Source organism: Talpa occidentalis, unplaced genomic scaffold, assembly GCF_014898055.3.
Source record: "Talpa occidentalis isolate TD23 unplaced genomic scaffold, MPIMG_talOcc4v2.1 talOcc4.16, whole genome shotgun sequence".
NCBI lineage: Eukaryota > Metazoa > Chordata > Mammalia > Eulipotyphla > Talpidae > Talpa > Talpa occidentalis.
Window position 1 is genome coordinate 44221809 of NW_023601653.1, and position 17632 is coordinate 44239440.

A 17632-nucleotide genomic window follows, 5' to 3' on the forward strand; every position below is an offset into this window, starting at 1 on the left:
ATCCTTTGACTTTGAGCCTATTTTTATCTTTTGTAGCTAAATGTGTTTCCTGGAGACAGCAAAAGGTTGGGTTTTGTTTCTTAATCCAGGCTGCAACTCTGTGTCTTTTTATTGAAGAGTTTAGTCCATTTACATTTAGAGTTAATATTGATATGTTAGCATCTGTATTTGCCATTATGTTTGTCTTTCCTTTGATTTTATTTATTCTTTTAATAACTTTTTTTTTTTTTGGTCTTCTTTCGTTGTTATTCGTCCCTCTGAGGTTCTGGCTTTAGGATTCCTTGTAGTATTTTTTGGAGTGGGGGTTTATTCGTAATGAAATTCCGGAGTTTCTCTTTGTCTGGGAAGGTCCATATTCTTTCTTCATGGAGGAAAGAGAGCTTTGGGGGATAGAGTATTCTTGGTTGGCATCTGTTTTCTTGGAGTCTGTTGACTATGTCCCTCCACTCTCTCCTTGCCCGTAGTGTTTCTTCAGAGAAGTCTGATGTCAGCCTGATTGGTTTTCCTTTGAATGTTATCTGTTTCTTCCCTCTTGTCAGCTTCATTATTTTTTCCTTGTCCTGGATTCTTGGGAGCTTTACTATTATGTGTCTTGCTGTGTTTTTCCTTTCGTCGTGGAAGTTTGGTGTTCTTCTTGCTTCTTGTATATCAATTTTCAGCTCCTTCTTCGCATTTGGGAAGTTCTCTTCAATTATCTCCTGGAATATTTTCTCTGTTCCTACATCTCTCTCCTCTCCTTCTGGAATTCCTATAACTCTTATATTTCCTTTCCTCATGGAGTCAGATAGTTCTCGAAGTCTTTCTTCATTCTTTTTCCTTCGTACTTCTCTTTCCTTTTCTGTTTTGGTTCTTTTTATTTCTGTGTCTTCAAGAGAACTTATTCGTTCTTCCATTTCATCTATTCTGCTTTCCTTGCTTTTCCCGGAGTTCTTTAGTTCCTCCATTAATTCTTTGATCTCCTGCATTTCTTTTACTTCCTTCTTTAGGGACTCAATTTCATTCTTCTGACCATTGTTTTCCCTCTTTAGGGACTCAATTTCCTTCTTCTGATCTATCACTTTTTTAATCATGGCAATTTTAAATTCTCTTTCTGGAAGGCTCAGAAGTTCTTCCAAGTTGCTGTCGTTGCAATCTGGGGAGTGGTTTTCTTTTTGTGGTGTGCTTCTTTCCTGAGGAGTTGTTAGGTTGCGTGTGGTTCTTCTACTCCCTACTGTCTGTTTTCTAATTTGTCGTATGCGTTGGGACACTGTGATGCTCGGACTGACTGGCATCTTGGGTGAACTTCTCCGCTCCCCTCTGGCTCTTCCAGGAGCCATCTCTGCCTTCTGGGGGAGCTTTCTGCTGGTTTTAGGCAGTTTTTACTGAGGAAATGTCCCTGTTCTCAAATGGCGAAGCAGGATGCAGTCCCTGCACCTCCGGTTTCAGGCACACTCTTCTGCGCACCCGGTCTGCCCCGGACGTGGGTGCCTGCTCCCTCTGTGGGCTCAGACTGCTGGTCGGAAGGGGCCTGGCGTGGAATAACTTCCCGGCTGGCCACTGCAGAAGCCTTCTGCCCTTTTCAAGCAGTCTTAAGAAATTTCCTGTTCTATGGGGTGTTAGTGACTTTTTTTTTCCTGGTCACTAGGTGGCGCCAGAGATCTCTCCTATTGTCCTTGGGGGGCTGTTTTTCGTCCCCCCCACCCCGTGGGACAGGGAACAGAGCGGGAATTGTAGGGTACACCTCAACAGCTTTGGGGTGCTGTGTCTGCCTTGTGCCCCACCGTCGTGGAGAACCCACGCCCCGAATTTTCGTGCCCCGGGTCTCAGTTCAAAGCCCTCAGTTCCAGGACGTGGGCTGTAGCCCATTTCTGTGGCGCGGGAATGGCGCCTTTTGCACTGCTCCCGTGCCAGGGTGCCTGGTTCCTGCTTACTCAGGGAGGGACCTTCACCTCAGTGAGGACCTCCGCGCGTCTCCCCGCAAGCCTAGGTCGTCTCCCCGCAAGCCTAGGTCTCAGGCGCGGGTACCTGGGCAGCCGCGATTCCGGTCTGCACTTGCTTTTCAAGCTCCCCGAGCAAGCCGCGTTTCAGCGCCAGCTTACCGGCAGCCCGGGCTGTGTGCGCGTCTCCCGGGGTCTTTGTTCTTCTCTAATGGCGCCCGTAGCCGTTCGCTCGCCGCGGCGGATCCTGCAGGGTTTGCCTCAGCTCCCGTTCACGGGGTGTGGTGGCTGCAATAGTTACTTTCCACTCATGGTCCCGCTTGCTGCGTCGTTTGTTCTTGTTGGTTGTTTTGGTTTGTTGTTTTCCTCCTCTCTGCCGGTCGGAGAGTGCCGCCTCTGTGGGCGGGGGAGGGGAGCAGGGTTCTGCGCTTCCCTCCCTTCTAGTCCTCCTTTATGGCCACTTTCTTCTTTGGGTAGTTTGCTGGAGTCACCCGTTTATCTTCCGTGTCCCGGTTCTCACTGGGACCTGCCGCTTTTCCTCCCTATTAACTTTTTTTAATAGGAGATCTTACTGGCAGCGTCTCCTTGCCGCCATGTTGCTCCGCCCCCTCCAACCCCCCACATTGAAAGTTTTACAACACTAAAATGTGCTTATTCCGTTACACATTTTTTTTTACTGTGCTCTGAGTTAAAACTGTACAGTGTTAAAAAAATACTGTACAGTGTTAACACACTTGCTATGTTTATAGTTAAATAAATTAGTCATTTGCTTTTTTGTGGCCATAAACTTTAGAAAGAATCATGTTACTGAATACTAGGGGGGGCTACTAATATTATTATAATATTATTATAATATTATTACACTTATTATAATATTATTCCACTCATCCCATAGTAAATATATATAATGATGTATTTTGCAACAGCCTTGTTTCCACATCAAAGTCTTGGATTTAAGGTGAGTTTGCACTTTAGAGAACCAGGTAACCCAGGCTGAGCTAAATAAGATTAAAGTGGACACATGTGGAAAGATTCAACAAAAATGAAGTTAGTTCATAGATAAAATCCAGGCCTAGAACTCAGTTTACAAAAGAAGGATGATGGATACCTGCCCTGCATACTCAAGTTCAAAATCTAAATTGGGGGAAACACACATTTCAGTGTGGTTGTCAAGCAATGAGTTTGGGAAATACTAAAGAGGCAAAAGCTCTAAGGAGTAAGAATCATTTACTGGAAAAGCTCCCTGAAGTCTGGTTTCCATGGGGCGAGGCTTTCAGCAGAGCCATCTGGCTGCTGTCAGAGGTGCTTCATGCTGCATATCCACGGTTTAAAGAGCCTAGTTGGACAAAAAAAGGAGGACTCTATGTTCTGGTGATGGAACTGTTGTGCAAGCATGCATGGGGCAGGTTCATTATGGATTTGGGCAGAAGGATAAAGGAGAGTTCTGGAGCCCTTGGCAGATTGTTCAAACTTTAATGCTCTCAGGGAACCAGGTACACAGGCATGCCAGGCAGGGAGGCTGGCATACAAGGAGGAAGGCACAGTCTGGGCAGAGGCTGGGCTGGGAGGCAACCAGGCAACTGAGCCACCCAGCCCCCCATGAATCTTTATGCTCTTTCCCTGTGCTCTCTCTGGTGTTCTCTCATGGTCTCACCTCTTCTGTAGTCATTGCACTCTGTCTCTAGTGACACTGCCATTATATCTCTGGCCTCTAGGGTCAGGTGTGCTTACTAACGCATGCCTACATCTATGCTCCAGGGGTCCACAGTACCCAGATTCCTTGTTCCGAAGTGCCTGCTGCATCAGCTTAATCAAGGCTGCAGGTGATGACCACAAAAGCCAATGGTGTAATAAGTCTGGTTAATTCCATGTACCTTACAGGAACTTCCTTCCTTGTCTGATGTTGGAGCTATGTCTGTCAGGAAAATGGAAATTCAGACAGGAGGTAGAAGAAGGGGTGTGCCCCTTGGCTCCTAAGTCAGCACCTTTTATTGTAAGAAGTCAGACCTTCAGTGCAGGGAACTGGCTTTTGAGTGGGCACTGTGTCAGTGCATCATTGCATTAACAAAATGCTCCCAAATTCAGTGAGCAGCTGAAGTTTCTTTGTATAAAAGACAGCCTCTGTCAAAAGTTAGGGTGCTGTGGTTAATATTTGACTAAAAACTAGGAAAAATATGTCTCTTATATCATCCCAACAAAAACATACAAAGCTTCTACAGTGAGCTTTGGTAAAGTAAATGTAAATCATTTTCATGCTTTAGCAGAGGCCAGGATTTAGAAGATTCTCCCATTTACTTGTTTAATTAAGTGAACACCACAGCTACCTGCTAAGCTGTTTGAGAGAGAAATATTATATCCACCCTGTCTCCTCCTTGACCCTACAGTTAGTCTCCAACAAGTTCTCTCTATTCTCTTGTCAAAGTAACTCTTGACTCTCCATTGTACCACTCCTCCCCCAACTAGTTCATCCTCACCTCTTTCAAGTGTAAGATGGCCTCCCAACTTACATACTTTTGCTATTATTTGCCCCCACATAGTGTGAACTCTGGAAGTAATCAAGTATGAGTGTGTTTCTTAATATCTTCCTTGACTTACCATTATCTTCAGGTGTTAAGTCTAACCCTAATCCATGTCTATTTCTTCAACATTTTCTCAGGCCATTGAATCTTAAGAGACAATGGACATCTTGGTCATGAGGCACCTAGGTTAGCATCTAGCTAAACACTTCTTTGAATAATGTGATTTAATGGGAAGAAAACACCACCTCTTAATTTATTAATTCTATTTGTCATATTGTGGTTTTGCTTAAAGTGGAGGTTTGCTTTACTTCACCAGAATGTGACAGAATAATGGCAAAGTAGATTCTCTGAAAGAATGAAACTATATAAAGGCACTGGATACCTCTGATTCTGACATCCGGCAGGAGCCTGGGGGAGGGGGTAAAAGTTGGAGACCTTTTGCTGCTTGACCACCAGCATTCCTGCTGATCCCTGGGATTCTTTTGCTGCTCTGCAGCTGCTGCAGCTGTTGTGGTTAGTATTCAAGAGGGACACTTTCCAACCCTTGACCTTCACAACAGTGAATCAATCATCAGTGCTAACAAATTGACCTTGGCTTACCACCAAGAATGAAATTATAGAAGATTCTCTAAAGGCACATATTTCAGGGGTTTCTAAGATACAGATATGGATTTTCAAAGACGATAAAACACACTGATGCTTTTGTGTGAGACTGCTTTCTTCTTGGGAATTAGTTTTCCTTGTCAGAGAAATTAGCTTCAAACACCCACACAGTTCCCAAATCTCTGCCAGAAACAAATGACCACTTGTGAAATGGTTGGCTTTTGATTTATTCTATAAAAAGTACCCACATGAAGTTAACAATTGCAGGCTGTCACTGTACGACATATAATAACATATTCAACAGAAGTGTAATTTCAAAGGTAGTTACAAGATAATCACTGGTTGCTACTTTGTTCAGACTGCATAAATTGTAACATTGCTTTAATATAAATGCTCACTATAAAATAATTTCATTTCATTACTATTTTACATTGTACTTCAAATGGAAAGACTCATCTGGCAAATTGTGACCACAGAGGTGCTCAAATGGGTTTTGAAGGAATTTGGTATTTAGCATCATTTTTTTAATGAAAGGATTTAGCAATGTATTTTAATGACTGCTACTAAAGAGAAACAAAAATTGCTAAATGGGGCTCTTTTTCCTCTGAGTTCAGATGAATACCTTTAGAGGCAAATTAAATACTAGAATCATTTAAAAAAAAATCCCTATCCCCATTCTGCAATCAAGGAGTTTTATTTCACTTAATTTTACCAGTTTGGGAAGACCAGCTTCACTTTATAAGTTCAACTTTCTAAGGATAGCATAGTATCCTGATAGAAAAGAGGAGAAATGGAAGTTTCAAAATCTGACTTCAAACTATACTACACAGTGATAGTAATAAAAAGAGTGTGGTATTGAAACAACAAGCAGAAACAGAAAAGAGAACCTAGAAATAAAACCACATAAATATGGACTGCTAGTCTTTGATGAAGGAGCTATAAGCATACAATGGAAAAAAAATAACTTTAACAAATGGTGGTGGAAAATATGACAGTCACATAAAAAAAGAAAGAAATTCTGTCATTAACTACAAACATAATAATTAACTCAAAATGGATAAAAACCTGAATATAAGACCTGAAACCATAAAATACATAAAAGAAAACATGAGATGCCTTCCTGAAAATCAACTGCACAGATGTATTTTGCGACAAAACTTCAATAGTAAAGGAAACAAAAGCAAAAAATGAACAGACTACTTCAAAACTAAAAAGCTTTTGCACCAGGAAAGAAACTACCACAAAACAAAAATGCAACCTATGGACTGGGAGAAGATATTTACACCTCATACTTCTGTTAAGGATTAATTTCCAAAACATATAAAGAGCTCAACAACAAAAAAGAACTCAGCAACAAAACTCAGAACTCATAGAACTCAGCAACAAAAAAGCAAACAGCCCAAAGAAAGAATGGGCAAAAGGCCTAAAGAGACACTTCTCCAAGGAGGTATTCAGAGAGCCCAAGGAAACTTAGAAATGTACAATATTTTATTTTATTTATGGAAAATGCAAATCAAAGCCACAAGGAGATCCCACTTCACCCCGGTGAGAATGGCCCATGTCAAAAAGACTGACAGCAACAAATGTTGGCGAGGATGTGGAGAAAAAGTAACTGTCATCCACACTGTGAAAATGTAACATGGTATAGCTTTTATGGAAAATTATAGATTTTTCAAAAAAATAAAAATGAAACTATAATATGAACTGGTAGTACCACTTTAGGTATTCACCCAAGAATATGATACAAAAAGATATGCACTCCTATGTTCATAATAACATTATTCAGAACAGCCAAATCATGATACCATCCTAACTGTCCATCTCTCAGCTATTAGATAAAAATTATGGACTGTATAGTTAATAGAATACTACTCATCTATAAAAAAGGTAAAAGAGCCCTTTCAGAGAAAATGGATGGATCTAAATAAAATAAGTCAGAAAGTTAAAGATGGTTACTGAATGATTTCACTCATTTGAGGGATATAAATTACCAAATAAACAAACAGGCAAAAAACACAAAAATTCTCAAACTGAAAATATGGAGTTACCAGAGGGTAGAAGGGAAAGGGAGAGAAGCTGATAGGGTTATGGCAATGGAGGTTTGGTGGAGAGTGATTGGGGAATATTCTTATATGGAAGTTTAAATTGTAGTCCCCGAATTATGTGGTTATATAAATGAGTGGCACATCAATAAAATTTGAGAGAAAAAGAAGAAAGTATTTTCAAACAGTAGAATTATCCAATAATTGAACGTTTTCAGGATATAGTGAACAGACTGAGGCTATAAAATTTTCTATTGGATTGCTGGTCATTCATTCACTATTATAATAATAAGGATTTAAGAATTGAAGGGAAATTGGGAATAGCTAATCCTAGAGTCTTTTCTAACTCAAAATGTTCTGTTGCTGCTAGCAATTTCCGCTGCATTATTGATTTACTGAAAACAAAACAAAGTCACAACTAATTGACTATAATGAAATAAAATCTTAATTCAGTAATAAAAATGATCAGTAACTTATCTAAAGAGACAACTTCAGCATTTCCATGTTAAATAATTTTTGATTGGTCCTCCCTGGTGGCACAACGAGTTAAGATGCAACTTATGAAGCTATCTGCAGCCACTGTAACACGAATCCGATCCCTGACCAGGGAGCTACTCACATGGCACAGCAGACCTCTCTTACTCACCTGCTGCTCCCCTCACAGTGTACTTCAGTCGATCTGCCTGTTCTGTCCCCCATGCTGTCTCTGATAAATCCTCTTACCCCCCCCCACACCTCTGGCTTGTACCCCAGTTCTTGTGTACATAAATACATCTTTAAAAAAATAATTGTTTATTAACTGTCAGAGTGAGTCAGCCTTGATAAAACAATTTTTGCAATGCATATTCCAACATTTACCTCTCTCTACAATAGCAAAGATAGCTTTAGTACCTGTAGATTGGCTAAAATTCTGTTTCTGATTTTTTTTAAGATTTATTTATTTATTTATACAAGCATTGGGTACAGTTAGAAGTGCAGGAGGGTGAGAGAATTCACCAGAGCCAGAGCGAGCGGGGAACAGAACAGACAGACTGACGAAATACACTGCTGAGGGGAACAGCAGGCGGCAGGAGAGGTCTGTGCGCCATGTGGGACCCTCACCGGCAGCCGGGGATCGAACCAGCGCTGTAGAGGCTGTGGGCAGCTTCTCAGCCCAGCGCTCAACCGCTGCGCCACCAGGGGAGGGAGGTCCTCTGATTTTTTTTTTTTTTTAATTTATACAAGAGCTGGAGTACAGGCCAGATGTGTGGGAGGGTGAGAGGATTCTCCAGAGACAGAGCCAGGAGAAGAACAGGCTGACTGAATGAAATACACTGCGGAGGGGAGCAGTGGGTGAGACAGGAGAGGTCTGTTTCACCATGTGGGACCCTCGCCAGCCGGGCAGGATCGAGCCTGCGCTGCAGAGGCTGTGAACAGCTTCACAGTTTGGCACTCAACCACCTGCACCACCAGGGAGGCCCTGATTCTGATTTTTTTTTAAAGATTTATTTTTATTTATACAAGAACTGGGGTACAGGTCAGAGGCACGGGAGGGTGAGAGGATTCACCAGAGACAGAGTGGGGAACAGAACAGGCAGACTGAATGAAATGCACTGCTGAGGGGAGCCCCGGCGAGGCAGGAGAGGTCTGCTAGCCATATGGGAATCTCCTTGGCTGGCCAGGAATCAAACCCACACTGCAGAGGCTGTGGACAGCTCACAGCGCTGTGCTCAACCAGCTGCACCACCGGGGAGGCCCCCGTTTCTGATTTTTTAAACTTGGAGCATCACAGTTGGGGACAGTGATGGGTCCCCAAATATCTCTGCGTATGACATTCAGTCCCTTCTAAATAACAAGGAGTATATACATCAAACTCACAATTAAGTGAATATTCTAGGCTTTTTGCAGACTTTATTAATGATGATATCACAACTCTTAGTCATGCTCAAGTTCTGGTGGTATATATCCTGGTGTTTTAGAGCAGAAACAGACCAGAGAGACTGCTAGATCCTTCTGCTTCTTGCTAGAGGCAGCACAGTGAGATCTCAGTATGGAGGCCAGGAACTGTGCTTCAGCCTCTTTATCACTAATGAGAGGTAGCATCTCAGACAGAGGACTTCATATCTCTAAGTCTCCAAGTCCTCAGCCTGGCACCTTCTTTGTAGATCTTTCATCAGGAATAAAAGGCCTGGGAAGCGATTTGAAGGATGTTACAAATAATACAAAATCATTTTTGTACCAAAATGAGGTTAACAGGAGTTTGTCTAAGTTTTCAGCTTTTAAACCAGCTTCCCCAAACTCTTGTCCATTGAAATATCAGAAATCAACAAATTAGCAAATATTTGAATCTCAAACTATAGCAAACACTATGGGCATAAACTTGGAACTTTTTTTGTGTGGAAGATTAGATTTATAGGTAAGCATTTAAAGGATGCTCCAAGGTTAAAAAATCAGAAGTGAAGAAGATGAATTTTAGCCAACCAACAGATACAAAAGCTATTTTTGTTATTGTAGAGAGAGATAAATGTTGGAATGTACATCACAAAAATATTTTCATCCAGGTTGACTCACTCTGAAATTAATAAACAATTATTTAACATGGAAATCGTGAAGTATTTCTTTAGATATGTAACTGATCATTTTTATTACAGTATTAAGATTTAGCAGAACAGCTACCTTTTGTGGTTTCATCCACGTGATATATAAGTCAGAGCAAAAGTTAGCAATTTGGACGGGGAATCTGGTATAGCGTGATTAGCCCATCACGGTTTGTGTTAAGATGCCAATATTTATTGTGAAATAAGGAGAATCTATTTATATATTTGTATAGCTGCTCCAGGCCAAACAATGTTGAAAATATTTATTGTGTATAGTTTCTATCTAAGGCTTGGTATAATAGCACAGTATATTTAAAATAGACGGAAAAATAGGTCATAGCTCTATTTTGTTATTTTCATGTATTTGATATTTGTTACCTAATTGTTCCAATCACCTGGACTCCTTTCTAGTGCTCTGTGACCTGTGGCTCTGGGGTTCAGCAAAGGGATGTGTACTGCAGACTAAGAGGTGTGGGTCGCGTGGCCGAGGAACAGTGTGATCCGTCCACCCAGCCTTATTTTCAGAGGCAATGTTGGCGTCAGGACTGCGTGCAGTACCAGTGGGTGGCAGAAGAGTGGCTGCCTGTGAGTACTGACAAGTAAACATTCAAAGACAACTTTTCAATAAGAGTGTGTGATTCACTTGGCCATTGTCTTCCTAGTGCTCCACTTCATGTAAGAAAAAAGAGACACTTCGGCAAGTGAAATGCGTGGATGCACAGAACATTCAAGTGAATGAAAGTTTCTGTGAGCCTTCAACCAGACCTGTTTCCGTCCAAAAGTGCAGGACTCCTCCCTGCAAGTATATCGTAGTCACTGGAGACTCATCTCAGGTAAGGCAGAGAAAGGAAATCGAGGATTTTTGCCCCTGAAGAAAAACAACTCAATCTAAACTTTGACCAAGTTAAAACTTGATCTGAATTTGAGTAACAGGGCAGATAATGGTATGCATATGAGTCTAAGGACAAAACCACTAAGGGCAGTGGAATAGCGTAGAGTAACGTGGGTATGTGATGGAACTACCAGAACAGTTTGGCAGGTCGGCTTTATAGGTGCCTATTTTGTTAAAAAACAGTTTCGTCGAGGTATCATTGACATAAATAAACTGCAAGTATTTACAATGTACTCATTGCTCTGTTTTTAAATATGCACACACACATAAAGTCATTACCATATTCAAAATAAAGAGCTTTGCCATCTCCCAATAAGTTTTCCTAGGTTAATTTATAATTTTTCCTGACTCCTCATTTTACATAAATGGAATGATACAATGTGTACAATTTTTTTTGTTTGATGTAGTATAAATATTTTAAGATTCAGTTGCATTGTAGCATGTATGGATAGTTTATTCCCCTTTATTATTGAAATTCCCCTTTATAATTGAAAATATTATTGAACAATAGTTGAATATTTTTAAATCTACTAACCATTTTTATCTGGTGTCTAATCTGTTATTTCACTGCATATTGTGAAATGAAAAAGTATCTTTTTCATTTTGGTGTAATACTCTTTGGAGGTTTGATATCACAGTTTTTATGTCTTCAGTGTTTCTACTTATTTTTTGAACATATGACAATTAGTAATAACTTTTTAATGTCTCCTGCTAATTCTAATATTTATGTGGGTGTGTTTACAATTTAGTAATTTTAGTATATTCACAAGTTGGGACAATTATCTCCATGATATGATTCTAGAACATTTAACCATCCCCAAATTAACTCCATTCCATTAGCAGTCACGTCTCATTCCCTCCTTCCCCCAACATCAGACAACCACTAACTTAAATACTGCCTCTATGTATTTTTCTGTTATGGAATTTCCTGTAAGTAGAATTATACAATTTTGTGTCAAGCTTCTTCATCTTACATGATACTTTCAAGATTCATCCCTGCTGTAACATATATCAGTACTTCATTCTTTTATGTAGATGAGAAAAAATTCCTGTGTAGGTTAGGTTAATATTATATTTTTAATTTATACATTAATTGATGGGCATTTGAGTTGATTTACTTTTTACTATTATGAATAAGACTTTTAGGAATATTTAGGAATTTAGGTAATGCTGTTATTTAGGTTATTTAGGTAACACTGTTATTTTTTTTTTAAAGATTTATTTTTTTATTTATACAATAGCTGGGGTACAGGCTAGAGGTGCGGGAGGGTAAGAGGATTCACCAGAGGCAGAGTGGGGAGCAAAATAGGCAGAAAGCACTGCTGAGGGGAGCAGCAGAAGCGACAGGAGAGGTCTGCCATGCCATGTGGGAATCTCCCTGGCCAGCTGGGAATCAAACCCATGCTGCAGAGGCTGCGGACAGCTTCACAGCGCTGCATTCAACCCGCTGCGCCACCAGGTAGGCCCCATATTTAGGTAACACTTATTTAGTCACAATGTGTTATAGTTATTAGGTAACATTGTCGGAAATCAGTTGACCATAAATGTATGAATTTATTTCTGAAGTCTCATTTTGAGAGTTGGTTACTTACTGTGTTTTGTAATAGGATTTGAAATTAGAAAATATGAGGGAAACAACTTTGACTTCGTTTTTAGAGTTATTTGTTTATTTTGTGTCCCGTACTTTTCCATATATGTTTTAGGGCCAACCTTTCATAGTCTGTGTAATACTAAGCTTCGGGATTTTGTTAGAGATTGTTTTGAATCCTGATCAATTTGAGGAATACTGTGGACTTAATAATACATCTTCCAATTCATGATCATGACATTTTTTTTCTCCTTAATTCGGGGGTTATTCATTTCTTTCAACATGTTTTGTAGTTAACCATGTAAAAGTTTTGACCTTTTTGTTAAAGTTATTCTGAAGTATTTTATTTAGTTTTTATTCTTCTATAAATGGAATTGTGATCTCAGTTTCATTTTCTGAAAGTTCAATGCTAGTTTATCTAAATAGAATTGATTTTTATATATTGAATACATTTATTGGCTCTCATATTCTTTTTGTGTGTGGATTACCTTAGCATTTTCTATATACAACTGCAAATAGAAATACTTTACTTCTCCTTTTAAACCTAGATGTCTTTTACTTCTTTTTCTTTACTAATAACCCTGGCAAGAAAATAACCCTGACAAGACAAAAAATAATTTATCCGGGTGCTATTGTTATATCAGGTTAGAAGGAAACTATTCTGTTACTCTGTTTTTGCTACAAGTAGAAACCTATTATCCTATTTTTGGTCTAGACCTTTAGTTGACATCTGAATCACTTATTATAGCCAGTTGGCATTACACATCACATCTTATATATTAAATAATTATATACTAATTTATATGCCCATTTTTTGAATTGGGCAATTTATGCTTCTATTGTTGTATTGTTTCCTAGATTCTGGGTCCCAATATTTATCAGTTACATGGTTTACAAATCTGTTCACCCATTCTATGGTTTGAATTTTTACTATATTGATAATGTCTTTTGACATTAACAATAAATCCAATAAGTTCTTATAACTTATATTACTAATAATACCCCTTATTTCAGGTAAGAACCCCTAATAGATTTTATTTCTTCAGATTTGTGCCTCCTGCGAGGTAAAGTTTCATTCAATTAAAATATTCTTAGTAGTGTAATAGAAAACAGACAAACATGCATGCACACACAAATAGACAATTAATCCTAAATTTGGATCCTTTCCTTTAATTGGTACAACTCTGAGAAAGCTACCAAATGGCTCTGAATTTTTATTTATTCATCTGTAAATGAAGCCAATATGTAGGATGGTTGTGGGAAGTACGTAGTATAGCATATATTAAGGACCTGACAAATATTAGACCCTGGCTAGGTTTAAGGCATCTCCTCTGATTGTGATTTATTTATTTGTCAGTGTACAGGTAACTGTGGATTTAAGCACCGACAAAGGATTACAGATTGCATCAGGATCGACTCTACTGAGAAGTATATGCTCCATCAGCTTTGGCCTGTATATTATGGAAAATGTCCCGTGTTGCCTTCCCCTCAGGTTTACAAATGCAATTTTAGGAGCTGTTTGCATGTAGCCACTTGGAAAGTTGGAAAATGGAGCAAGGTTAGAATATAATTATAAATGTAAACCCTTCTGAATGGGACTGTCTCATTCAGAAAAAGTATGGGTATGGGGTAGTTTGGAATGGCTGGTAATTTCTTTGTCTAACTATATGCTCAATTGTCACATGTCCCTATTGTCTAGAAACCACTGTATCAGTTATGTATAAATAGAAATATCTTACCTGTTTTTCTATGCTTGTCATATCCTGCTTTAGAATAGAGACCATAACTACTACTTATTTTCAATAATGTTCCTTATACTTTGAATAGGTGCTGAAGCAATATTTATTGGTTTGGAGAAGTAAAAAGTCTAATGTATGAGTAATAAAAATAATTTACGCTATATTCTATTCCCAGTTTAATTGATAAAAAGCAAGTAAATATTGCTTTTCAAATGTAATATGCAATTTAATGAGAAAAACTCAATAGTATTAATAATCATAATTGATTATTATTTAGGAAATATTGACAATGTACTGTTACTATAACTATACAAGGGCCTCCCCTGGTGGCGCAGCAGTTTAGCACTGGGCTGCGAAGCTGCCCGCAGCCTCTGCAGTGCTGGTTTGATCTCCGGCCACCTGCGAGGGTCCCACATGGTGAGACAGACCTCTTCTGCTGCGCCCGCTGCTCCCCTCAGCAGTGTATTTCATTGGTCTGCCTGTTCTGTTCCCGCTCTGGCTCTGGTGAATTCTCTCACCCTCCCACACTTCTGACTGTACCCAGTGCTTGTATAAATAAATAACTAAATAAATAACTAAATAAATAAATAAGAAATCTTAAAAAAATATAACTATACAAAATATATTAAACAAAATCCAGAAAAACAATGGGTTCATACTCCTGCACTCAAGTATCCAGAGTATTTTTGTACCTGCAGTAGATTTAGCCATGACACATCATCAGTTTGTTCTAAAATTACCGAGCCTAAGAGGAAGAGACATGGATTTACTAGTTTTATAATCTATTATCCACTTTACCTTCAAATTTTTGTCTGTTCACAGTGCTCTGTGACTTGCGGAATTGGGATAATGGCAAGAAGAGTGGAATGCATGACCGAAAATGGTTTTTCCAGTGACTTATGTTTAAAGCGTTTAAAACCTGATGCTCAGAAGAAATGTTATGTAAATAACTGTAAGTAATAGGCTTCAGCTATCTCCCTGTACCTAAGAAGTGACTCTATGTATATGACTGAGCTAAACTCATGCTGTGCTTGTAATTTGCTCAGTTTTGATAAGTTGTATTCACTCATCCTTGAAGGTAAAACTTATGCCAGCTGCAAAGAAATTCAGATGAAAAACAACATTACCAAGGATGGTGACTATTACCTTAACATTAAGGGAAGAATAATAAAGGTACTACAAAAGCTGTTGTTCTTTGATTTTACCATTGGCCATTTAATTTAGAAAAACTTTTTCTAGAATTTTGTATTTTCCCATTAGGTCTATTGTGCAGGCATGTACTTGGAGAACCCCAAGGAATATATATCATTGGTCAAAGGTGACGAAGACAACTTTTCTGAAGTGTATGGTTTTAGGTATGAGTTCAGTTTTGGCTTATCTGTTCAATTTTATGATCCTTTAAGAAAATCAGAAGTTCCAGTGTAAGAGTGATCCTTGAATAACTCGCAAGAGGGATAAGTATTTTGGAGTAGGTGCACATATTAGGACCGAAGCCGGATGTTACCCACGCTTGTTCAATATGAAGACAAGGGTATTAACATATGCGCACAAAGACTGATTAAGAACATGTGGGTTAGCAGTGGGACAGCAGACAAGAAAACATAAGACCTATGTGTATTTTCATCATCATCAAATTAATTCCAGTAACAAAGCTAAGAGAATGATAGTTGAAATATTTTTCCATGAACTGCTTTTAATTTTCCCATTGAGAATTGTGTATCTTGTCTTTGACTTTTATTCTTTCTTAATTGATACTATAATATTTAAGAGCAGGAGTGTATCTTTTACTTTCCAACTTCCAAAGGTTACCATATGGCTGATGATTCATCTAATACTAAAAATATTCTAATGTTGTTACAGATTACAAAATCCATATGAATGTCCTTTTAATGGAAGTAGGAGGCAAGACTGTGAATGTAAAAATGACTACTTGGCTGCTGGGTACACTGTCTTCAGTAAAATAAGAATTGATCTCACTTCTATGCAAATTAAAAGTAAGTGCTGAATTTCTAGTTATAAAATAGAAGTCTCCATTTGCAAATTGAAATGTAACAATATCATAATATATATGGTATCCAGGGTATAAAGAGGGACTTAGTATTATCCAATAATTCCTTAATTAACAAAGTGTTACCACTTGCACTTCTATGTTCATCGCAGCACTATTCATAACAGCTAAAATATGGAAATAATCTAAATGCTCCAAAACAGAGGACTGGATCAAGAAGATGTGGTCTGTATACATAATGGTCAATATTCAGTTGTCAAAAAGACAAACTCATGCCATTCACAGCAACATGGATGGAGCTAGAAGGGATGATGCTCAGTGAAATAAGCCAGAAGGAAGAAGAAAAATATTGGATGGGGGAATAGAGGGGCACCATACATGAGATGAGGGGGAAAAAAGACAAAACTTGCAGGCAAATTATAAATTGGAGACATCCATCAGGGAAGGAGGAGAGAAATGGATCAAAATAGGAGGGAAGAGCACTAGAGTCTATGGTGATGGTTCATGGGTGTCTTGGTGGTGGGAATTTTATGGGGATACTACCTGAGAAAAGAAAACAAACATTGTATAAAGATGAACAATGATGTAAAAAATATACAAATAAATAAATAAATGATAAAAAAAAGTGTTATCAGCTATGTAAATCCTCTGCCATGACATGGACTATGAAGACACTTAATAAAAATGTAGTGGTAATGACAGTAATAACACAGTGCCCTTTCAAGTTATAACCCTCTACCTTAAAATCCCTAATGGCATTAGGATAAAGAAGTTAATATCCCATCACAGCTGTATATGTTTTTTAAAGTATTAATAATTAGTCTTAGTTTCATATTGTCAAGTATTTTCCCATAAGTTTGTTACTTTAGCTTTTTAGCAACCTTGTATTCCTAGAGACCAACATTGCTTGATAGGGTTGCAAGTAATGAAATGAATATTCACATATAGAAATGTAGTTACTTGTCCCTACTCAGAGTTACTAACTGCCTTTGCAGGAAGATAAAATTGCATTAAAACACCTCAGATTATGGTTCTGATACCTTTCTAGGAAGTAATTTTTAATCAAGTCAAGTCAAAACATATCATGAAACCTAATAAGTGCTGAGCATAATGAAGTCTATCATCCTGAAAGTTGCATATTTACATAAAAAGGAAAAAAATAATTTTATTATTTTTTAAAGATTTATTTTTATTTATGCCTACAAGAATTGGGGTATAGGCCAGAGATGTGGGGGGTGAGATGATTCACCAGAGACAGAGTGGGGAGCAGAACAGGTGGATTGACTGAAATCCACTGCTGAGGGGAGCAGCGGGCAAGACAGGAGAGGTCTGCTGTGCCATGTGGGTCAGCTCCCTGGCCAGGGATTGAACTCATGCCATAGCAGTGATAGTGCTGACACTCAACCACTAGGCCACCAGGAAGGCCCTGAAATTAATTTTTTTAAAGATTTTTATTTTTTATTTATACAAGAGCTGGGGTACAGACCAGAGGCACACAAAGGTGAGAGGATTCACCATAGACAGAGTGGGGAGTAGAACAGGTAGACAGACCAAAGACACTGCTGAGGGTAGCAGCGGGTGAGACAGGAGAGGTCTGTCGTGCAATGTGGGTTATCTTCCTGGCTGGCTGGGAATCGAACCTGTGCTGCCAAGGCTGAGGACAGCCTCATAGCACTGTGCTCAAAGTGCTGTGCCACCAGGGAGGTCCGGCCCTGAAATTAATTTTAGAGTCAGGAATGAACTCAATTG

General features: G+C 38.9%; 1 protein-coding gene across 3 annotated transcripts in view; it reads left to right on the plus strand.

Moving 5' to 3' along the window:
• ADAMTS20 (ADAM metallopeptidase with thrombospondin type 1 motif 20) overlaps positions 1-17632 on the plus strand; it is a 185399-nt gene that overhangs the window by 144582 nt on the left and 23185 nt on the right. For 2 of the 3 annotated variants that reach the window (XM_037514122.2, XM_037514123.2), the window contains 7 exons: positions 10068-10241; positions 10319-10489; positions 13494-13694; positions 14698-14827; positions 14954-15048; positions 15136-15230; positions 15736-15869. In XM_037514122.2, the coding sequence (XP_037370019.1) occupies positions 10068-10241; positions 10319-10489; positions 13494-13694; positions 14698-14827; positions 14954-15048; positions 15136-15230; positions 15736-15869 (1000 nt within the window). Of the gene's footprint in view, positions 1-10067; positions 10242-10318; positions 10490-13493; positions 13695-14697; positions 14828-14953; positions 15049-15135; positions 15231-15735; positions 15870-17632 lie in introns of those variants that run through there. The other variant, XM_054696288.1, reaches the window with a different exon arrangement.